This window comes from Sturnus vulgaris, chromosome 5 (assembly GCF_052056855.1).
Source record: "Sturnus vulgaris isolate bStuVul1 chromosome 5, bStuVul1.hap1, whole genome shotgun sequence".
NCBI lineage: Eukaryota > Metazoa > Chordata > Aves > Passeriformes > Sturnidae > Sturnus > Sturnus vulgaris.
The window spans coordinates 68609758-68633920 of NC_142247.1; the positions used below are offsets into that span (position 1 = coordinate 68609758).

Here is a 24163-nt window from a genome sequence, read left to right on the forward strand (position 1 = left end):
GCAAGGTAGCAGAATGTAGGCAGGGCTTGTGCAGACTTGGGTTTGGGAGTTTATTTCTGTAATGACTCATAAAAGAAATTTGTGTTGAAGGTGCTCCTGCCCTCAGGGTATTTGCACTATATATTTCTCATGGAATCATTACCAACTGCTACAGAAACCACTACCGCAGCTTTTCCTTCAGGAAGGGGCTTTCAGAGCATCTCACTCCTGCCCATCTCTCCATCGAGCTGCTGCTTTCAGGATATTAAATATGTTTAAGAAAGCTCTTGATCAAATTAGGTTAAAAATGGAGATCCACGGTGTATGATTCCATCATACTTTTTATTGTTGTTGTTGTTCCTTTCTGGGGGTATTCACATACCAAGAAACCAAATTCCAATGGACAAACACTTTGAGACAGAGGCCTTTCAGCAGACACTTCCCTCCCTCTACGTGCATGATCCCATTCTGCATCTCCTTTTCAAAAGATCTGCCATCCCTTTCCCAGGTGTATGCAAGTACAAAGGATACCAGATGAGCTTTCTTGCCCTTGCTGTGAGATGAGAGAGAAAATCCTGTCTCCAGGCGATCAGAATCTGTCACCAAGCCCACCGGGTCTTTTTGCAGCTCAGTGATGCCAATCAAATGGTTTCTATGAGACACAAACTGCTATTCCTGGACTCCGGCTGACTTCTTGCTGTGGATCATCGCCTCCTGCAGAAGGGAGAAAACCCAAATCCAAACCCAGTGCTGGAGCTGAATTTCCTTTCCTCTTCAGCCCTGTGCACTGAGAAGGGCTGAACCAGCACATCCCTAAAAGAGATAGGAAAGCACCAAGGGCTTTCACCCGGAATCAGTGAAATCAAGCATGGATACCACTTTGAAAGGAAATGTGGCATCCCCAGGCGGGATTTGAAGTTTGGGGAGGGTCTTCTCACTGGATAAAGCAGAAATTTTCACACCACATGGAAAGTGAGGGAATAGGATAAGGAAGAACCTCAAGTAAGACTGAGCATAATCAGCATTATTCCTGCAGATTCCCCAGACTCTCTTTGTAGCTTGCCTTAGGACTGGGATTATTTTCTCCTCTGAGGGCTCTCCCTGCTCATCTTTGAAATGTACTGGCTGATTTCTTTTAGAACTGCATAGACCTCATCCCTTTTTCCCACACTGAAGAAGTCCAATTTTGCCTTTCTAATGAATCACATTTTCTTGTGGTAACAATGAACTATCCCATGAGCAAGAAACTCACAGAGAAAAAAGTCCTTCCTGACCCTGGACCCAGGGACAAGTGGCAGCTGTGTGCTGAAAGAGCAGCAGGCAATAATTAGCCAAAACACCCATTCAAGTTCCTAAGCAGTCCTGGATGGGAAGAAACATGAATTTATGGAACAGCAGGGACTGGAGGCAGCTATTAGTACATTCCTGACCCCAAAACCAGGACACAAAGGGCATCTTGCTGTCACAGAAGCAGCAGGCAATAACTTGGAAAACACAGCCAGAGAAGTCAGGTTTGTCCCTTCTACTCTGCATAGGCCTTCAAAGATGGTACCACAGGCCAAGCTGTTCCTTCTGGGATTAGAGTCTGACATCCAATGCAGTTAGAAAAACATCTTTCGTGATTACTTTTTTTCTAAGCAATTTGAGCTCAAAGCTGCCCACCATTTCTAGGGTGCTCCTTGGAGAAATCTGACACTGGAACATCTCTCCTGTGAGGAAAGGCAGAGAGAGCTGGGAGGGATCTATGTACAGAAGAGAAGGCTCGGGGGGATCTTATGAATCTACAAAACTATGGTTATAGTTATTTCACTATAAGTGAAATACGAGGCAACTGTGTGTTCTGGCAGCCAGGAGGGCCAACCCTGTCCTGGGATAAATCAGGCACAGCATCACCAGCCAGGTAAGTGAGGGGATTGTGCTGCTCTGCTCTGAACTGGGACAGTCTCAGTTCAAGTCCTGGGGGCAGTTTTGGGCACTACAATGTAGGAAGGACATCAAACTATTCAAGTGTGTCCAGAAGAGGGTGGCCAAGATGGTGAGAGGTCTCAAGGGCAAGACTAATGAGGAGCAGCTGAGTGCCCTTGGTTTGTTCAGCTTTAAGGAGACTGAGGAGAGACTTCAAGGTCTGCACCTGTCTCAAGGGGGAAGGACGAGGTGCTGGTCTCCCCTCTCTGGTGACCAGCAACAGGTCGTGAGACAGTGGAAAGAGGCTGCACTGGGGATGCTGAACTTCCAGTCTGAACTCTGGGAAAAGGTTCTTCACTGAGCAGGTGGTGGGGCACTGGAAGAGGCTCCCTGGGGAAGTGGTCACAGCACCCAGCCTGACAGCATTCAAGGATGGTTTGCATGATGCTCTCAGTCACAGAATTTAGCTTTAGGTAGTCCTGTGAGGAGCAGGGAACCAGACTCAATGATCTTTATGAATCCCTTCTAACTTGAATTACTCTGTGATTCTTTATCCAATCTTGGCCACTCTCCAATGATCGAGGTATTTCTTGCAACATTGTGCCTAAAGCGACTCATCTCACTACACCATCCTCTCATCAAACAAAATAATCTCTCATTTTTTCCATCCCTCTCTCCTGCTAGCCCAGAATGACACCTGCCTTTATCCTCCCCCAATAGCTTATTATCACCTTGCATTTAATGGTCTCTGCTGTAACTTATCCACTCCCACTGCACTGCTGCTCTGCCAGCTCTCACCCATTTATACTCGAATGTCTGATTTCTCCTCCTAACTACAGCTCTTTGCACTTGCCTTTATCAAATTTCTTCTCGTTATTTCAGGCCATTTTTCCTGTGTATTATGGCCATTTCAAATTCTGATACAAACCTCCAAAGTGCCTGAGTATTCTCAAGTCACTGCCAACCACGGATTTTTATACAGGCTATTTATTTCACCGCTCCAGCCATTAACGAAGCTATGGAAAAATACGGACCCTGAAATAAAATGTATAGTGGTCTCACAATGCCCTCTCTGGCTTCATACCAATAGCTATTCCAAGTGCAATTTTTCTGCTAAATTGTGTTAATTTGTTTCGTTTCTTCTTTTCCTTGAAAAAAGAGTATAGTGAGGCAAAGAAAACATTAACAACATCAGTTTTCTCTGAATCATCTGTCATTTTTTCTCTATCCACTCATTTTTTCACACTAAATCATGCGCCTTTCCTTCAGATTTCTGCAGTTTTCACTTTGATTGATCCTTACAAGCCCTTGCTGTACCATTTTCCCTTCACATTAGGACACTGCTGATGGGCCATTAAAAAAGCACCTCTGTTCAGTTATCCCACCCACCTCTCCCAAATGGATGCAAAGCATCGACACCCACACTTACCAAAACTGCCTTTTGAGGTCCTTACTCTGCTTGTCTCATCTCCCTGCTTTCTCCAGAGCACCAAATGCCAACTCCACAGCCACTTCCACCTGAATTACTTCTGACTTTTAAAGTTTTAAGCTTCAAATAAACCTGACTGCAACCCAGAACAGTTAACTCTGGAATAACAACACCCTGTACCTTCTGAAATACAAACTGTCCTCTGGAAAAAATCTATTAACTCTCTGTCTTTTCAAGTCTTCCCATGTTAGGCACTTTCCCAACAGATTCTGAAGTATTGTTTGGAAATACTGGTGGATGAAAAATTGAGCACAAGCTGGTCATATGCACCTCCAGCCCAGAAAGCCAAACAAGGCCTGGGCTGCATCCCCAGCACTGTGGGCAGCAGATCAAGGCAGGGAATTCTGACCTTCTGCTCTGGTGAGACCCCACCTGCAGTGCTCTGGGATCCCCAATACAGGAAAAATATGGATCTGTTGGAGCAAATCCAGAGGAAGGCCACAAAAATGATGCCATGGCTACAAAACCTGTTGTTGGAGGACAGGCTGAGAGAGGTGGGGAAAGCTGGGAAAAGCTGTGGGTAGACAATATTGCAGCCTTTCAGTACTTAAAGAGGGCTTATATGAAACACAGGCTTTTACCAGGGGCTGGACAGGACAAAGGGCAGCAGATTTAAACTGAAAGAGGATCAGTTCAGATTGACATTAAGGAAGGAATTTTTCATGAAGCTGGTGAGGGTGCCCAGAGAAGTTGTGGTTGCCCCACTCCTGGAAGTGTTTGAGGCCTAGAGGACATTTAACACTCCTTTCCAACCCAAACCATTCTGTGATTCCCAAGTTTTGGAAATACACTGTTGGTGTTCAAACACAGTGCCTCCAGCCTTTTCCTGAGCAACGGACAGGTCTGTGATCTAGTGCTGCCATTAATCTCCTAAAGTCACTGAAATGCACATCAATCTTTTCTGACACATCCTGATACTGAGCTCCTCCTATGTATTCCTCATATTGGTTACAGACGTTTTAGCTTCACATGTTCATTCTCTCTCCTGGATATTACAGTCCCAGCTCCCATGAATAATTCATTTACTTCAATGAAGTGCAACAGTCTGTCAGGACACACCTTCATAGCAGAAGCCAAGACAGAACCCAAAATTTCAAGCCCCTCCACCAGCTGGATTTGAGTCCTAAAGACTAGGAACAAGTATTGATTATCCTTTCTCTTTTGGACAGCAATGCTGCTAAGGAGCCACAAATCTCTCCTGGAAGTTCAGCTGTAACTAGAAACCTTCCCTGAAAGAAGGTCCTGGGCAGTCAGTGTTTATGACCAACCAACCTTTTCCTACAAACTGCCAAAACACATCCCTGGCAGAAGCCTGGCCAGCTGTTAAGAGGATCTTAGAGCAATCAAAACACTATTGATACCCAGGTAGGATACCCATTGCTGCAATAATTCACATGAAGAAATGTAGCAGGATACTTCCCTCCCTCAAAAAGCCCTCCCCAAAAGAAAGAACCAAAAACCCCAAAACCAGACTTACTGCAGTGCCAATGTCATTATTACTACAAAATCCTGTAATCACACAAAACTGCCTAAGAGTTCTGTATCTTTGAGAAAGCTTCAAGATTACACAAAATATAGCAGTTATGGCAACAAGTCTTATTTTAGCTCTAGATAACGTCAGGATGATAGCAAGTTGGAGATTTTCTTTTAACAGAGGTTATCAAATTCAAATAGAAGACACTGTTAATTTAACATCCAGACAAGCTTTTCCTAAGGTAGATTTATTAAGGCTCTAAATATCAGTGTTACCAAGTGTCCTTCATGAATCAAAAGCACCATGGTCTATTTCTGTATTACACTGTGTTCCATCTTCTCTTGGCCAAAAATATGTATTTTAGTCCAATATTATTTCTTGAACTAATTTTCAAAATGTAAAATGTCCAAACACAACCAGAATTGATACTTTTGGCCTCTAAGTTGAAATCAATTACCAGTTGCCACGCTGATTTGCCTATTTGTGCTCATTGACAAACACCCTGAGCTCCTCTCTTTGCTATTTGACACTTCAAATTTGGAACAGTTTGTGAAAGCTGAGCTCAGCCATGCACAAAGGTACAGAAGGATTTTTACATAGGTTTGCTCCATGCTGTTACCCATCTCCACACTGCCACTGATCTGTTTTGGGGTCCTTTCACCTGGGAATGCTCACCTGCAAGCCTGAAACCAGGAGTGTTTAAGGGTCTCTGTTGCTCAAATGAGCACCTGAACTGCATCTCACAGGGCACCTTTTCTCTGCATCCTGGACATGAGCAACAAGTGAGTATATAACAATGAGATTTCTACCTAAGGGTGTCAGATGCAGTTATGTGGAGTTTTACGATCTGTGATCAGCATCTAGCAAGTGCAATTGATTTTACTGAGACTCGGACCTGAATATTACTCCCCTACTTCTGGAGTTTAGAGGGGGTTTTAGGTATTATAGAGCACTACTCAAAACCAGGCCTTTGCAAAAGCAGAAAGGTTTTAAAATTCAGGTCAATATTATCCATGCTGCTGCTGCTACCAATTCTGATCTTAATATTTATCCAAATAAGAGGCTGAGGGATGAGGAAAGACATGGACAACACTGGAGAAAGAAGAGGCAAAAGGGAACAAACAGCACAGAAGCCCAGAAGGACAGGAATGTTACTCCAAATGCTGAACTAAGTCAGGACATGTTAACAACTGCTACTTTTGAGGTCACAGGAATCCTGATCCCCACGATCCATCTGGGAAACTAAACAGCCCAAGTATTGACTGTGAAACAATGAGGACTTTTCCTTGGCACTCCTGGCAGAGCTGCAGCCCAAGAACTGAATCTCACTGCTGGAGCCATCAGACACAGCCAGACTTCTGCAGGGCTTGGCAGGCACAGCATCTGTATAAAATGACTGCGTGCTACCTCCCTCTAAAACTTCTGTTTGTCATCTAGATGAGACTGCAAGCATCTTTACACTGTGTTTTAAGCATATAATTAAGAATATATAGTATACAGTTGGCCCTTACTCAGCAAATGGTGATAATTGAATCCTGTGAAAAAGGACCTGAACAACTGGAAATCTCTATTTTCAAATTTCTGTATATAAGGGCTAGAGGCAGAAACTGTTTTTTTGGTGGAAAAGTGTCATGTACTATTCAGTGTAAAATTGATCTGAAACATTTTTAATCTATCAACATTAGCTCCCTCAACTCCCCAAAGGGAATATGTTTGTTAATTTTCCTAGAAGATCAAAAGTACATACAAAATGAAAATTCTTTTAGAAGTGGAATCTTTAATTTAACAGCCAAATAAAATTCAGTCTGGTTACCTGAAGTGGGGAAAAATGCAAAGTACACCTAAAGTACGTATTCAAACTGTAAGGATATGGTATTTTAGGGGACCTGATCCTGTAGATCATATTTTTATACTGGGGACTTTTTCTGTACCAGTTCTGAACATGGGACCACTGTTTTTGCTCTGCTACTTTTTATGGCTCTTCACTATGACTCAGCCCAAAGGAAGCAGGACAAGTTCCTACAACTCTAAACTGCAGTTCATGATCAGTGTTGGGTAGCTTGGCTGAGCAGCACGTGAATTCAGACTGGGCATCTGCCAGCATTTCACATTTCAGAAAAGAAAAACTCCAGCCTACCCACCTAAAAGGACACTCCAGAGTGCACAGGGTCCCAGCAAACTGGGCTCAATATTCTGGTGAACATTCAGCAAAGACAGCTGAGAAAGTGGAAAATTAATTTGTGGAAGAAGTGGGAAACTATCCTCCAGCCCTAAACTAAGACTTTGTGTTTTTAAAGCCAATACTCTATTCAAAAAAATAGATTTATGAATCTATTGGAAATTCCAGGGCATCATCTGTGTAAAGGAAGTGTGGTTAGATCATCACAGCAGTTTAAGTTATAGCTAGAAACTTTAACAAAGCTTTTCTCTTTGTTTTAATTTTTTACACTTTGAGGTTCCTACCCGATTGAGAGACATTTATACTCAAATTATCCCCCTGATGAGGGTAAGAAACACTCACCCAAAATCATGCAGTATGGCAGGATTAGGTATAGCCCAGCTCTGAGTTAATGACCATCTAATTTGAATACAAAAATCTACTGAGTACCAGGTTCCAAAGCTTCAAACACAGGGCAAACCTGTTCTGACTCCAGGAGCTTTCTTCTGTGATGTTTCAACAATGTGTGGATTCTCAACCTGCATAATCTTTAACTCAAGTAAATTTTCATTCAAAAGTGAAGCTAAATAAAGACAGTAAGTAATAATTTAACAACTTAGCTCAGATTTAACATCCAATAAAAGATTGTAACCAAGCACCATTCCAATCTGACAGCAAAAGCAAGACAAACACAAACAGCTTTATACACACACACACAAAGTATCACATAACTGCTTTGAAATAGGAAGCAATTTCCAGAGGTTATGAACTCCTTCAAATGTCTTTTTGTTTCAATGGGAACTCTGCACACTGTTAATAAATTACTGATGCCACACAAACACCTATATCCAAAAGTCAGCTGATGATTCAACTAACACTGTCCTCCCCCACCTCCCAAACACCAATTGGTAACAAGAGCTTCTGTTTCCCCAGATTTAGCCAAGTTTCCCTTTATACAAAAAGCATGAAGTACCAAATGAATACAGAATTTTAAGAGCTGAAAGAATAATTGATTTTGTAAGAATCAGAGATGTGACAAGAGAAACAAGACTGAGTCTGCACATAAATTATAGGTTGATGTTAATTATCTATATTAAAGTCACAGATGATGTCTAGTATGGAATCACGTTAAAAAACAGGTTTCGAGAAAGCTTTACTATGAAAATGAAATTAAATTTGGTGAAGTTAAATTAGTTTTGTTGCTTTAGTGACTGTGAAAATACTACTTTATTTCAAATGCATTCAGAATTGTAATTCCCTATATGAAAAATTTTCAAACCTTAAGTAGTCTACTATAGCTATAGCTGTTCTCTGAAATGAAGTATCAGCCCTTGGAACAAAAAAAAAAATCTATTAATCCTTTCTCCATTTTTTATTTTATTTTTTTACATAAAGGATGAGAAGTGCTCCCAAACAAAACCAATTTACAATTTTAAAAGGCTACTCCAGATAAAAATGTACATTCCTTTCTCTTTGTGACTACATATTAAGCAAGACTGTGCCTAAATTCAGAGAATGCTCCATGTTTTCACTGCACAAGCGTTACGTGTTGCCATATTTACACCGGGGAGTCTGAAGGCGTAGCTCAGTGGCATCAATCTTCACATTATGAGAAATGGAAAGCAGTCGTTCAGCTGCACTCAGGCTGTTGCTTCTTTGCACCTGGAATCCAATGAGAACTCACCCTGACCTTTCATGTTTCCCTGAAGAAGCTTCCCTACACATTTTTATAAACCAAGAGAGGATGAACAGCTCTTCAATTCTTTCATTGACTATAAAAAGCAGATTTTCCTTAAATCAATAGTTTGATAGTTATGCTAAATACAGCTTTTGCCACATTTCTTGCTCGTAATTCAATGTAATGCTTCTGGGTACCTCAGTCGTCATCTTGCTGATTTCTTTTCTGTCAACAGAACAGGAGAGTTCATAATGTTAGGACACAGTTATCTGAAGTAAGAGCAATAATAAATCATGACAAGTGTTCCAAATACAATGGATTAGACAGTGGCTGCATTTCTAAGTCATTTTTTGGAACAATAAGAGATTTTTCCAGCAAATGGAACACAGCACTATCAACCCCTTCTCTCATCCCAAACTATAGGATTTTATTTCCAGTAAAGAACAAGATTTGCCTTGTCCATTAACTCATGGAATATATAAGAACCAGAAAACATCATGGTGATGGCAAGTGTCAGGGATCCAGATACAGGTAAGCTGCCTTCCCTTCCCTACCTTACAAAGATGTCATGTTTTCATGTCACTGTGCATTAAAAGAACAAAGAGGATTGAAAAAGGAACAACTTTTTCATGGATTTTTCTAATATATTTGTCTTGTAACTTTTAAAGAAAAAAGTTAAAAACATTAAAAGTTAAAAGCATTAGCTCCAGGCATTCAAAAAGCACATTTCCATTCATACTACAGTCATATTTACATTTCAGTAAGAAAGAAAACAGCTCAGTCCTTCAGTAAGATTTGTCAAACGACATTCATTGCTTCCCATAAAATAAAATTAATTAAGAGAAGTAAGAGCAGTAAAAAGCTTGTTCTTTACCACTTCAGAAACAATTAACCCAACAATACACTGTGTGCACCCTTCATACTCTGCTTTTTCTGTAACTATGTATTCTTTCTTAGTAACAAAAGCAGAGATCCAGGGACTTTGGTGTTTCCATTTGACAGAGGTGGAATGTCAGATTTTTTTCTGCTACTTCTTACCAGTTTAAGAAAGTCAATCAGTTTGTGAACATCCTCTCCCGTGGAAAGGTCCACAAAGTCCTTGGGCAGTCGGTAGCTCAGGTAGGGACTGGGCTGGACGGTGACTTTGCTGTTTGTACAACGGAACACTGGATAATCCTTTGGAAAAGACAAGATTAGACAAGAACAGTGGACATGAATAAAGTCAGAAATGTTTCTGGGACTCCTCCGTGAGACTGAGTCACATTGCCAATGAGTTTATTTGGCACCCGCTCAACTAAACTTGCGCTTTCTAAAAATTGTAGCTTTCTTATAAAACCTCTGCCCACTTAGGAGCAATTTAAAATGTCAAACATGTTAAACAGTCAAATAATGGCTTTCATTACCTCACTTTAAAATTTCCACAGTGTATCAGTTCTTAATGTGTCTAATAAATTCATGCTTATGATAGTGCTGCAATAATGGAGCTACAAGGAACTTTGGGCAGTAGTATCTAGATATATATCTGGATAGAGAAAAATCTTTTTGATAGAATACCTAAACTTGCCTTCATAGTTCCTTGTTTAAACACATTTGCAGCTATAACCTTACTGAAATTATAATTTAAGCTTTCCAACCAATTCACTTACTGAAGGAAAAGATACCTTTATAATAAGGCCAAAAACATCTCTAAATGCTCAATTGTAACAACAGGTTTTGAGGGATGATAAAATTTTCAGTTGAACACATTGACGTGCCATGCAATTGCCAGCTGTATAGCAATAAACAGCTTCATTTTAAGAGAGATCAGCAACTTCACACCAGATTCTGTGACTGGATGTAAGATGAAACATGAAGACAAGTTATTCTACTTTTCATCCAGGATTGCACTACAGAAAACTGTGTAAAGCATCTGGCAATGAGAAAGAGAAATCCCAAAACAAAAATTCACATGTCCCACAGACAGTTCTAGAATTTGGAGTGTGTTTTAACAAAGGAGACAGCTTTTAGCAGGAGGGTTCATGGAATGGGTTTTCATACAGCAACAACCCCACAGTGAGACAGAGGCAATAATAGCCTGGAGTGGGGTTTCCCTGTAAATGTGTTATGGAAAGGGCCACAGGACTAAAGAAACTCAGATGTTAAAATCAGCTCAATGAAGTTTTTCACTTCAGTGGCCTCTAATGCAGTTCAACAGCTAGGAAATAAAGAAAAGCCCACACTGGCCAGCCATCTCACCTCAGAAAACAATCAAGTGTTTCCCAAGATCCACTAACACACCACTTTCTATCTCCTACCCAGCTGTTCAAGATATGAGGACTCTGTCTCAAGATGCAGTAAGAAAAAAAAAGCTGGAATACAAAAAATGAAGACTATTCCTCCCTTTCTGTATTAACAGGAAGTTACTTCTTTTTACAGAGGAAATGCTGCTTGGAAGAGGGATGGAAAAGCCTTGTTCTGCAAGTCCTGGGAGTTCAACCAGAGGACAAGGCTTTGCTAAGGGTATTCCAAATGAGGAAGAGACAGAAGTTAAGCTTCTGTTTGTCTCCCCCCAAGCATTAAACTGGAGATACAGGAAACAACATGATAGATACCAAGAACCAAGCAGAAATTTATGTGATTATATAGACAAGTAATAGATTTCAAGAAAAACTGAAAGGAATGCATCAAAACTGTGTAAAAGCAAGTTCCAGGGCATCTTCTTTGCAATGGGGTGAAAGCTGTAATATGGACTTGTACTGTTTGAACTGAAAATTCCTTTGTAGGCATCTGAAGCCATCAGGTAATACTTGTTGAGATTAACTACTAAGGTAGATTCTACTTGCAAAGAGTTTACATTTCACAGGAGCTTAATTTACTTCAATGCGATTTGCATCAAAATTTGATTGTAACAGCAAAAAAAGAAAAAAAATTAGGCCATAAATCCTGTTGGATGCTATTTAGCCTCCCTCACCTGTTCTGTTGCTTCCCCTTCACTCTGGTCTCCTTTCAAGTTTTTTCCAGAGGTGAGTTCTTCCCATGTAAAGAGCAGGGAGTCTGTTACTTCACCAAATGGGTTAAAATCTATTAACCAAATCTTACCCTGCAAAGGAAGCACAGATGAATTAAAACAAACCACAGAATTAAAACAAAGCAAAAAAGAGGAAAAAAATAAAAACCCCCACATATTTAGATTATTGTAGTCTTGGTCTTTAGATAAAAAGATGCAAAAATTGAAACTACCTGGTTTTAAAATATTCTATCATCCTTTACCTTATAGAGTTTTATATCATAGCAAGCTATGATATACTAATTTACTTTGATTTTTTTTTAACAGAAGATGAGACAGAGCTCAAATAAACTAAATGTAGATCTGTGCCAAGTGCTTTCAGGTGAGGCCACAGAAGTTCTGGCTAATCCCCACGATCCACCAAGATCCCCAGAGAGAATGAACAAGAAACAGGGGAGAGATCCAATCAAAAACCACAAAAAGGCCCAAACACAAAACAAAACCAAACAAGCAAAAAAACCCAAACCACCCAAACAAGGATTTTTCTTTCCACAGAAAAACACCTCAGCAATGCTGTACCATCCAGCAGTCTACAAAAATTGCCGTTCTTGGTCTCAGAAGGGACCCAAAAAAGAGAGAGCAGGGTCTGCAAAATGCTAGTGGAGCTCATGAAAGCTCAAAGATGTTGTACAGACATAAATAAATAAAGAATATCTTGAAGGCATTTTTAATATAGCCATTACTAGTATTCCACACTAGATTCTACCTCATCTTTAACACATCTGTGTTCCAAACTGCTGTGTTAGTGTGCACAACAGCATAACTGCTTTACAACTGAAAAATGAAAGCAGAGACTAACAAGACATATTAGAAGTAACAGACATGTGGGGGAGGAAGAAATAGTTTGTGTTCCTTGAGTCACTTCAAGATACAACCCCCAGCACAGGGCCATCTTCTCTGGCCCAAGAAAGTACCAACTATTCTAATAAAACAAAACATTGTAAGAAATTATAAGGAAATATGACCACGGATGCTAGTAAAAATTTGCAAAACTAGTATTACATCTGGAAGAAATCAGTTCTATCAAACAGGAAAGGAAAAAGTTGCAGCAATATAAGCAGGGCTGAAGAGTTTTACTGTGTTTATAATAAAGATCAACTGAAATTGGTAAACAAACCTCAAGACTCTGTAGCTACTAAACATCCATTTTGCTTTCTCCTCTTTTCCTTCATTTCTGAAGGATCTTCTTGCTTTAAAAGATCTTGCCTATCTTGATACAAACAGCAAATACATTCAATTATTTACACTACAGCCATCTGGTTCCTAACACACAAAGAAGCTTTGGAAGCGTCGGCAGAGAGTAACATGGAGACTGCCTCTCCCACCCACGGCACCTGAGCTATCCCACAGGCACTGACACACTGTGGAACTGCAAAGGATGGAAACCTGTGAGATACAGAGCACAAATGTTCTGTTACCATCCACACTGAGCTCCTCGTGCAGGTGTGGGGAGTCCCAGCAGAGGTGAAAACAGTGGTTATGACTTGCAAACTGGAGCTGGGCCAGCACCCCAGCAGGGAGCGTGTGGTTGCACACAGACTGTCACAGGTGTCTGTCTCAGGGCAGGTCCACAGGGTTCAGCTCTCACAGAGCACGTTTGAAGAAGCCAAAGCACAGAAACAACAGTGCTGAAACTAGACAGCTACAAAAGAAACTACAAAGTGGGGGGACACAGACCTGAGTGGTTTCTTATTTGCTCTGGAAGGATGAGCAAGCCCAGATCTGCGTGGTTGAGTTGCAACACCTCTGCACTAATATTGGCACCATCAGTGCAGAAAGCCCATGGGGCAAGCTCTGCTGTCATTTCCCATCTCTGGTCCTCCTCAAAAGGCTGTCACTAACTCTCATGATAAGCAATCTTTTACTTTTGCTAATGGGGGTGTCTTGTTAGCTCCAAGGCAGCACGAGGAAGAATCTGTGGGTTTAGATTAATTCTATCATTCTTGAAAAACAAGCTAATGAACCAATTTAATCACTGACAGAAGAAATGGCGGGCAAAGTTCATTCAGCAGTTCAGAGAATCTTTCCTTGCATCAGAAACATTTATACCTAATAATTCCCTATGAAAGGCTTTCACAGAAATTCCTCTTCACCCCAAATACATCCAGCCCATCTTTTTCACAGGAACATTAAGATAGTTTCTTGAAAGAATAAATATATCCTGGAAAAAACTGAAAATTGATTTTGAGACTACTGAAAGCAACATGTTTTTTGTGAGCACCCAGCAGTGTTTCTCCACCCCTGCAGACAGCAGTGCACCATCTACAGCAACAGCTGTTTCCCTGAGATGGTCTTAAATCTGAACTGAGCTTTGCTGGCTGCAAATTGATGAGAAGTGGTAAAACAAGCTAAATATCTCTTTTCAGGGCTCATTAAAAGGAGTGTATATAACCCTGGGTCAGTAACCAACCTGCCTTTTCTTAAGATTAAGATCTCTCTCAAGTCTTACATGCAATATCATGATTTAAGGACAGTTACAGATAACTTGCACTGTGTATCTAAAAAGCAGTAGTAAGGCTATTTGCCTGCTATTAGTAATCTTTGTCATACAAGAGCACAGAAACACACAAGCCAGGAAAGAAAAAGGTTGTGCATATTTGGAGGGGAAAAAAATCCCCCTACTTGTACTACATGGTAATTTCTTCTCATCCTAAAAGAAGGCATCAATAGATTTACCACACCCTGTCAGCTTCATGCTTTATTTTACCAAGGCATTAAGCAGCAGGGTGCTGAAAGGAAGTGCCCACGACAAAGCCTGTTGTTTAAAGGAAGTTAAAGACAGATAAAATGCAAACTTAACTGTTACATCTCCCTAACTCCAGCTGCACCTTCTTGCACAGTGACCAGGCTCACAAGGCACAGACAAGCACTGGTCTGCTCCTTAACAAGAGCTGTGAGCCAGCGGTGGTCTGGAGCCACTCCCTGCATTGCTCTGTCTTACCACAATGACTTGTCTTGAACTTGGTTTGTTGTTCCCACCTGGGAGACAGCAAAGAGCAGCAGCAGAGCTGACTGTCAGGCTTTTGTGAACTCCTGCCTCCAACTCAGTGAGCAGGACCTGCAGGGCCAACTCCAGTCTCTAATGCAACTAAAGTGAGCACAGGGAGAGGACTGCTGTCATTTACAACCACAACAACAACAACCTGCTTCTCCAAGCTGAATATTTAGAGTTTAAAGGATTTAAAACAAGCAGAGAGTGAACACTTCTCTCTGTCTGTAGGTGAGGTTGCTGTGCAACCAGCCTGATGAGGAGCACAGGCTCTGGAAATTAATCATGCTCACAATATTCTTTTGCTGCCTGTAACTCACACGCCAAGGGAGCGATGAATAACACAGTTGCAAACCACAGTAGTACGTGTGAAAGGAGGAGCATCTGACACACAAAGGGCTATCTGGCAGTTCACAAGACCTGAGGGTAGAAGGCACCCAGAAAAATCTACAAACAGATATATTTTATCTTGACAGATGAAGAAACACTGCTCATTTGAGATCCCACAGGCTGGAACCTTTTACTTAAATAATCTGTCTTCATGCCTCAGCTATGTGGCAGGGCACCCAACAGCAGAATCTGGTTCAATGCTCAAGTGCTGCTCCTCATTTTCCCTGACAGCATCCTCATGTCTGTTGATCTGAGCCTGGGCAGGTAATTTCCATTACAGCACAGCTGCTCTAGCCCACAGCCTCATTTTAGATATCTACATTAGAAGTTAGGTTGAGAAATGGTACAGTCTTTTATTTTCCACATGAGACACATTCCTGTTTTGTAAACTATGGCATGGTATACTGTTAAACAATTACAAAATAGTTCGGCACCATTTAAAATGAGAATCGGGACTTACTCTCAATATACTCAACTCTAATAAAGACTTTCTCTAATCAAGCTTTTCAAGCATAATTCATCAGACCAAGTATTTCTCTCCACTCACAGTGGAAGAAGTCAAAGTTACTAATTCTGATATTGGCACCTTCATAGTCCTTTAAGATCATCAAGTTCAACCCTTAGCCTAACACCTCTGTATTCACCACTAAACCACACACCTAAGGACTCTGCCTACCTACATGTTTTCCAAATAGTTAAGGTGGGATGCTTCTCCCCATCTCCATCATTATCTGGATGTTGAGGGTTCTGATCTGCCCAACTCTCAGAACCACAGCTGAAGCAGCTTGAAAAGAAAAAAACTGGCTTCCATCTATCACAAACTGGGCACACCACATTCATACCCTCTCTTTGCAATTACCCCTTCCTATCCTAAACTTCCAGATATGAACCATTTTAAAATCTCACAGCATAATCTGAACAAATATTAAGGATAATTCTGATTAGTTCAAATGCTGTAGTGAAAAAACACACACGTGGAAAAAGAAATGAAGCCCAAGGAAATACCTGCCTTAAAAGAAAATGTCAAACTTGTTTGTGTGTTTGAAAGCTATTTGGACCATGCCCTTAATGAAAGAGTCACAGAATATCCTGAGTTGGAAGGGGCCCACAAGGCCACTGAGTCCAGCTCCTGGCCCTGCACAGGACAGCCCCAGGAATCCCACCATGTGCCTGAGAACACCACCCATGACCACAGGCTTTAATTTTCGGTCAGTCCTGAATTAGTCAAGCAGTAGGACTTGATGACCACTGCAGGTCCCTTCAACTGAAATAGTCTATTCTACTCTAAATTACTGCAGCAGGACTTTCATGTCATAACAAAAACTAAGTTGCCTCTTGTAGAGTCACAGAACTGTGAAAATTGTAGTCGAAGCCTAAGTGCTGTGCTTTAGAACAGACAACTTCTCTGGAAGATATTAACTAAATAATTACATCACTGGCACAGACATATTTACACCCCTAATCCTATTATTCTCCTACTGTAGAGAGCATTTAGCATAGAAAAAGACCTGTGGAACATAATAACATCAAGTAGGTTTTGCTTGGTGTTTTTTGTTTGGTTGGGGTTTCTACTTTGGGGGTATTTTTTTGTTTGGTTGGTTGTTTTTTTTCCAGGACCATTTCTAGGAAGACAAAGATATTACTTGCTTGATCTTTGTAGTATTTCAAGTTTTCACAGAAGAAGCAATTATATACAATCTATTGTTCACTTACCCTGCTGTCTCTGTACACATCAAAAACAACTGAAAAGGAGAAAAAAAAGTTAATTGTAAAAGATATATAATTTCACAGAAGATATCTAAATCTGAATAGACACTTGTGTACACAGCACAATCTGCGAAGTCAATATGTCTAAAGAACTGCAAGTCAGAATTGGGTGTACTTGTAAGAGAGCTGAAACATTTCAAGAACTACTGTTAATGCACTGGGAAATCAGCTATTGGGTTTTCCCATTTAATGCCAGTTTCTTCTGTTGATTTTTCTCCCATTAAGAATATTTGATAAACTATTAGCCCAGAGAGCTTATCTTTGACATTACTGCTGTTTTGTTTACAGCAGAACAGAGACGTTTCAGGGAAGGATTAAGAATCCATTGTGTTGGACATTGCACAAACATTTAATAAGAGAAAGTTCCTGCTACACAGACATTAGGATTTCAGGAGCTAACAAGACAAACAGGTTGTAGGAACAAAGGGGTCGGTGGCAGTGAAATGGCCATGTTTGATGTCACACAGAGCAGACACAACACACCTAATTAACTCCTTCAAACAGCCCCTTTGCCACTCAGTGACTGACTCAAAGTTGCTTTGCCTGGCTCCACTGTTGTTTCTCCCCTTGGCTTAATTAAACACGACTCTGTACATGCAGCTTTCCATCAGCTTCTGTTCTGTATGGTTAAACAAACCTTTGAGTTGTCTTTCTATTGACCTAGGGAAATCAACAGGGAAGAATTCAGGCACGGCTACATGCAAAAATTGTACCAGTTTATCAGGAAGAAAGGGAAAAGAAAAAATAGATTTAGAAAAGCCCCCGACAAATGCTATATTGTTACTTCCTTCACTAATAAGGGAATATTTCAGCTAAGAAATTTCCCAATACATGTGGATAAACTAAACTCAGGATATTACTGCAGAACACTTGAGTCTCAGGAAGCTGCCTGTCAGGAACAGGGATGTTGACTGATCACATCCATGCATGTAAAGCTTAATCTGACATTTAATGTGCAGTTGGCTGGGCTAAGGGTAAACCACAACTCCACAAAGCCAAAGCCAGTCACGTAGCTGGTTTTTACCATGCAGCCTAAACTTCCACACAGCTTTTGCACAAGCTGGGTTGCATCAACGTCAAAGTCACTCCAGGATTAAGTGCTCCTTTCTCCCAGGAAGACAAGCCTTCAGTGGCTAAGCCAGTCATCAGTGCAAAGGGGGTACAGGAACCCCAGGATTTCTTCTCCAGCTGTTCAACTAAACTTAGTGCCTGCACATCCTATCCTTAGTCATATCCCAATGATATCCCTTGCATCTGAAGGTTTCTATAGTGAGGCCTGTCAGCCTAAAGCAGCCACTGAGGCTAATGGTATTTATTTGGCTTCACTGAGATTCACACAGCTGGAATTCAGACTGATTGCACTCTGATGACCGGTTCAGGACAGTCACAAACACTGAACGAGAACAAAACCTGAATTGTTCCCTCTCCTTAGGGATCACCTCAGAGCAGGAGTGTCCTGTGCCTGTGAGACTGTAGTGAAACTTCACCAGAAACTGCTCTAAACAGAGGGAAAGCCAAAGCCCAGCTCTGCACTATCAACACCTCCAGAGCATTGCTCTTACTGGGCTCTTATCAAAGGTATTTAGAAGGTTCTAACATGATTTAGAAGTATTTATAAAGCATTCACCCATCTGTTATCCTACTGTTCTGACTCTGCAATGCTTCAGCTGCTCTGACTCAACTCTTCCATCTGGAGATGCTACCAGACCAACTGGAAAAAGCAGAGCAAACAGCATCAAAATTCCCAACGAAACAAGAAGTCAGGAAAAAAGCTGTAATACCTTTCCTTTTAAAAGCAAACAAACAAGCAAACCCAGATTTTTATTGTTAACAACACATATGCTACCAGGCAGTGGATCAAGGGAGATGATGGGGGATAAATGCAATGTGGTAAAAAAAAACCAAAACACCCACAAAAACACAGAAAACATTTTCTGCATGGCATTTCATTGCAGATGGACCAGCATTTAGTGCCTAAGAATAAAAGGTTAACAAATCTTCATCCCAGAAGGTTGCCCTGAAACCTCCTTTTCCCTCAAGGCAACTCAGATGGCATCCTTTACATAAGGTGACATTTCAGACCTTTCAGTTCACCGTTTCCATTTCAGCCGTTTCAGAGCCTAAATCTAGGCATCAATTTCCAAAAATAGTGCCCTGAATTCTTATCTGTCAGTTGATTACATATCAGCTAAAAGTACATTGGAACACAGGAAAATTAAAAGGCAGTAATCAGAATGCCAGATCTATATGCCTGATCTTACTTCAAAATGTAATGGACTTATTAAATTGGTGTACTATTCTACTGGTCTTCTCCAAGCAGCAGCCCATGAGAACTTCTCTGGACTGAAACAAACCAGCTTTGCAGAGTCAAATTATTAAGAATTTCAATATAACAGAGACTGGCACTTGAAAGCACCTTTTTCAGACAGTTAGAGGGGACAAATTATTTGACAGCTTTGGTGTCTCAGTAAAACAATTATTAATGTTAAAAATCCACCTAAAGGTTGAATTTTCAAAGCTTTAAAGATGGCAGTAAAACTGCTAGAAAATTCTTATGTTTATGGCTTTTACTAAGTTGAAGTTTGGTCCATGTCAGACCTAATTTAAATTTCTTCATCATGTTTTTCACCACTATTGATCACCCATCACAATGCAACACCATTCAATTCTCACTAAACCATGCTAGAAAACGATTTCAAATCAAATTTGCAAAGGACTTCACATTTAAAGAACAAGGCAATTTACTTGGAGACTGATTAGGTGTATCAAATACTGTGGCATTTATTCAAAGGTTTTGGCACCTAACCTGGTGTGCATTGATATTCTAGAAATCATTAAAACTTATTTAAAAGAAACTTAAAAATCCTTTATTCAAGGAATACCTCAATAATTTAGCAGCAAAACAAGTATTCTTCTCACTACTGAATGCCTTTTGTCAAGGATTTCCTACCCCACTTTTCTGGTATAAAAATTATTTTCAAGTTTAAGGGGGAAAAGCCTTTAAAAAAAAGTTACTATGTCTTCTGAAGGGATCTTTCACTCATATGTTGTGTTTTCTTGAAGAGCTCCAGCCTATTCCTTCAGGGATTTTTTTGTTGCCAATGTAATTCCAAACTTTAGCTGCTCAACGTGCTGTAGCCACAAGAGCTTTCAGACTCTCCCAAGCTAAAAGAGAACCAAGCTCTGTGAAAGCAAGAGCAATGAAGAGAGAGATGCATACCCATAGATACCCTCAAGATACTTACAGTCTTCATCCAAGAATTTATACTGAATGTGTTTCTTGAAAAACTCTTGTATGGATCTACAGATCTCCTCGTGTTGCTTGGAGATATGATCGTAGTACTGGGTGTAGTCCCTCTGTGATATACCTGTCAATAATTTCAGGTAATTATAATTATGAAGAGCTCTAGGCATGCAAAAAAACCCAACCAGAAAAGAAAGCAGTTATCAGACACAGAAAATGGGGTTTTCCCAAGTTTCTACCATTATTAGTGACTTACTGTTTGGCTTTATTCTGCTATACTTAAAAGTACTTCCATTAGGAATATCTTCCTTGAACAGCTCTGTCCTAAATTCTGTGAACTTCATTTCATATATACACACTCTGACTATTTTAAAGTGAATTTCAGGAGGAAACTTTCCCTGTGTTTAAGTTTCTAGCTCCCATCTTTTCAGTTTTATTCCCTTTGGTTACTCTGGTCAAAAACCTTGTTCTGCACCTCACACATAGGGACCACAATTTGGTCACAACCATGAAATGCCGGGGTGGAGGTTAAGCTTGTACATTAGCAAAGATGATCCTTGGATATCACAGATTCTCACTTAACTGAATTTTTAAGTGTGGACTAACATCTGCCTATTTGATAAGGCACTACAGCTGAAACCCTAAACCCCTCAATCAGTGGGATGGCATGCAGGCCAGTACCTCAGTGCTCCCATTTGCTCCCTCAAGGGCTTTCTTGCCTAAGCAGACAAACCATCCCTCCTACAAGTTCTTAATTTCATACATTTGTCTACAAGCCACTGGCTTAAAATGACATCAACAGGATTATACACTTGCATGCATCTTGACTGACAAGAGTTCTCATACAGAATGTGTCAACATAAAACACTGCAATATCCTGCTTGACAAATGTCAACCCAAGACCTGCCCCATTCACTGTAGAATGAGTAATTCAGTCTATTTACATACAAAAAGAGACAGAATTCCCCAGGAAGATGTATCAGGTCAGTTTGCTTTTTTAACCGTATACAAAACACAGACTTACTGTAAGACAATGCTGACAACTGCCAAAGATGTGCTCTTTTTAAAAAAGTTCATATAAAAAGTTTATGATGTCAGTGGAACATTGAATTTATAACACTACAGCAAAGCTTGAGTCTAAAAAACAAAAGACAATGGCATCTAAGCAGATGCAGATGTGTAACTGGAAAATCATTCACTATACTGGAAGTATCATTTCTTAGTTTGACTGACAGGCTTATTAATTTTAAGAGTATGGAACATATTGTGAAAAATCTTGGAACTATCTTCAGAAATGCAGCTGGAGTGCTAGATAAAAAAAAAAATTCCATACTGGCAAATCTACTAGGTTTCAAAACCTGGTCATGAAATGCACAGAGTGCTTAATTAGCCAGTGTACAAATGCTTTGAGGTACTTGAAGTTCAATATTACTATATATATATTCTATAATAAATCTACATTCAAATGTTTTAGAGGTTATTAGAGTAATGTGTATCTCTGGCAGTTGTGGTATTCCAGCATCACAAAGCAGGACAGGATTCAGCTTTCCTCCCTTCAAAAAGCTCTGTCAGGAGCCATTAAGGAACACAGACTTAATGGGAAATCTCTGCTATTAAGAAGATAAACTCTGTTACAGAGGGCTGTAATACACTTGCAACTGGCATAAATGGAGAGAAAATGGGAAGATGAGCATGAGAACACAGAAGAAACAGCCAAATAAAAGGACTTAGGAGAATGGTGTGTGTTGACAGCACCTGGATTAGCACAGCTCAAATATCTTGTGTGCAGCTCCACAGGAAACCCAAATCGGGCAAAGAAGAACAGGGAGTGTGCTCCTAAAGGTTCACACAGGTGGGGCTGGATGGAGCAACAGAAAGTTCCCAACAGGTACAGAAAGGCACAGCCAAAACAAGCCCACACTCACCATGCTAAGACAGGAGAAACAGTGAGAACTACACAGCCAATATCCCTGGCCTTCTATATTGTCACAAGGAACCCTGGACAGACCACTTGCAGATATGGAGCTTGGTGCTTGTGAATATGTGGGCATGAGAAAGGCAAAGTGAATAAACCCAGTTTCGTCTTATAGCAAAAAAAAAAAAAAAAAAAAAAAAAAAAAAATCACCTTCCTTCCTGTGGAGTCTGGATTTGCTCCATCGCTGCTGTAACACTTCCTTGTTAGAAGAGTTCAGGCAGAATGATTCAACCTTGTTCAGAACAAATGTGCACTAATCCTGTGCTATTTGAGTTTCTGTTCATCTCTAAAGATTTCATGGTAGACCACACCAAAATCAAACTTCAGAGTAGTAATTAGCCTGAAATTAAACCCCTCAATTCAAGCACCTGTATATGCACTGGGTATCTCATTTCCTGCTATAGTCAGCAGAGAATAGTCAACACAACCAGAGGAGTGAAACTGAGCTAAATTTACCCTAAATTACCCTAAATTTACCCTACTCAGCTGCCTACAACACATGCTCTAGCACAATCTGCCTGTTCTCCAGCTGCCAGAGGTCTCTCAATGCACCCACCAGCTCTGTGCATGCTGTGGATGGATACCCTGGCTCTTCAGTGCCACTTGAAACATTTTACATTTAGGATTCTGCACCTGAGTAACAGAACAACGGATTCTAACTAAGCTACACTGAATTTATTATGAACTCAAGACACCTCCTACACCTGTGGAGATGTTTTGACCTCTCCAGCTTTCTGCATATAGTATCCACATGGGGTCAGGTATTTGCAGCACAACACACAACTGCCTCTGTATTCATTCTGCAAGTTGGGGATGATGCAATTTGCTCCTGAATATAAAAAACTCACCCATAAAACTGCCTTTGGGTGAAGTTTCTGAATAAATAATTAAATTAAGAATTTTCCCACTGTAATGGCAAGCATGCTCTGCTGTCAGGCTTTCAAATACAGTGGAAAGTGAGATGTGGTAAACCACATTTTAAATTACAGAAAGAAGAAACCATTAATTTCACAAATGAGGTGTGGAAAGAAAGAACTCTCTTCAGACTTAATTCTTATTCAAGGAATCAGAGAAATTCCTCAAAACTTCATCCAATAATTTTGTTTTTAAGAAAGTCCTTACCTAAAAGCTTGTTTTCCTTGACAAAGCATCTGAATTCTGCACCAGGGATTAATTCACACCATTTGCGAAGAACAAGCTGTGGAGGAAAAACAAATGGCAAAATATTGTTTCAGAAAAGTAACAGCATTCTTTGTCAACCTTTTGGTCTGCCTTTTAGAGCTACAGTTTTGCTGTAATGATAAAATGACCAGTGATACTAGAAATAAAAACAATCTTAAATCTGCAGTTCACATAATTATCTTTGCAAATATTTCAAAACAATTAGATTTAATATTAGTTTCAGAGAATCACAGAATGCTTTCAGTTGGATGGCATCTATAAAGACCATATAGTCTAAATCAGCTTAAAGCAGAAAGGTTCAGATTGGACATAAGAAACCATGAGGACTGTCAAGCACTGGAAGAGCTCCCTCACAGAGGCTGTGCAGCCTCCACCCACTGAGGTTTTCAGACCAGATTTTATAAAATGCCAAGCAAGACACTATGATCTCATTCCTTACCTAGCTTTGAGCATGAAGATAGACTAGACACCTCCTGAGGTCCCTTCCCACCTTAATTATCTTATGCTCTTCCACTTTGTACAGTATTTATGACTGTGAAATCATTTATGAAACACTTCCAAGTTACAATAATGATAAAGCATGGAAAATATAAACCCTGCTGTACAGCACAACAAATCTGTCATGGAATTGGCAGAAAGTTGCTCCCTAGTCAAAGGAGCTGATGAGCAGAATTAAATTTATCCAAATCAACCTCTATTCTGGTAGACACCCAAGCAGAATTCTGTGACGCCTTTGAAGGCGCAAACCAGTTAAAATAAGGACACAAGATAGAAATAGAAAGCAAACTATTATAGTCAATAGGACAGACTGCCTGGGAATTAAAGCATCTCTCTGGCACTTTCTCAAGTTTCTGTATTTCCTAAGCTGAAATATTCTGAAGGACCC

At 40.3% G+C, this 24163-nt stretch overlaps 1 protein-coding gene across 1 annotated transcript in view; it reads right to left on the reverse strand.

Moving 5' to 3' along the window:
* Positions 1–8362: 8362 nt before the first annotated feature.
* The window catches only part of CDC123 (cell division cycle 123), a 32749-nt gene continuing 16948 nt past the window's right edge, over positions 8363–24163 (reverse strand). Inside the window, exons 8-13 of the mRNA XM_014883108.2 lie at positions 23218–23293; positions 20121–20243; positions 16822–16850; positions 11634–11762; positions 9722–9859; positions 8363–8908 (exon numbers count right to left, since the gene is read on the reverse strand). Of these exons, the coding sequence (XP_014738594.1) occupies positions 8882–8908; positions 9722–9859; positions 11634–11762; positions 16822–16850; positions 20121–20243; positions 23218–23293 (522 nt within the window). The 3' untranslated portion in view covers positions 8363–8881. The remainder of the gene's footprint in view (positions 8909–9721; positions 9860–11633; positions 11763–16821; positions 16851–20120; positions 20244–23217; positions 23294–24163) is intronic.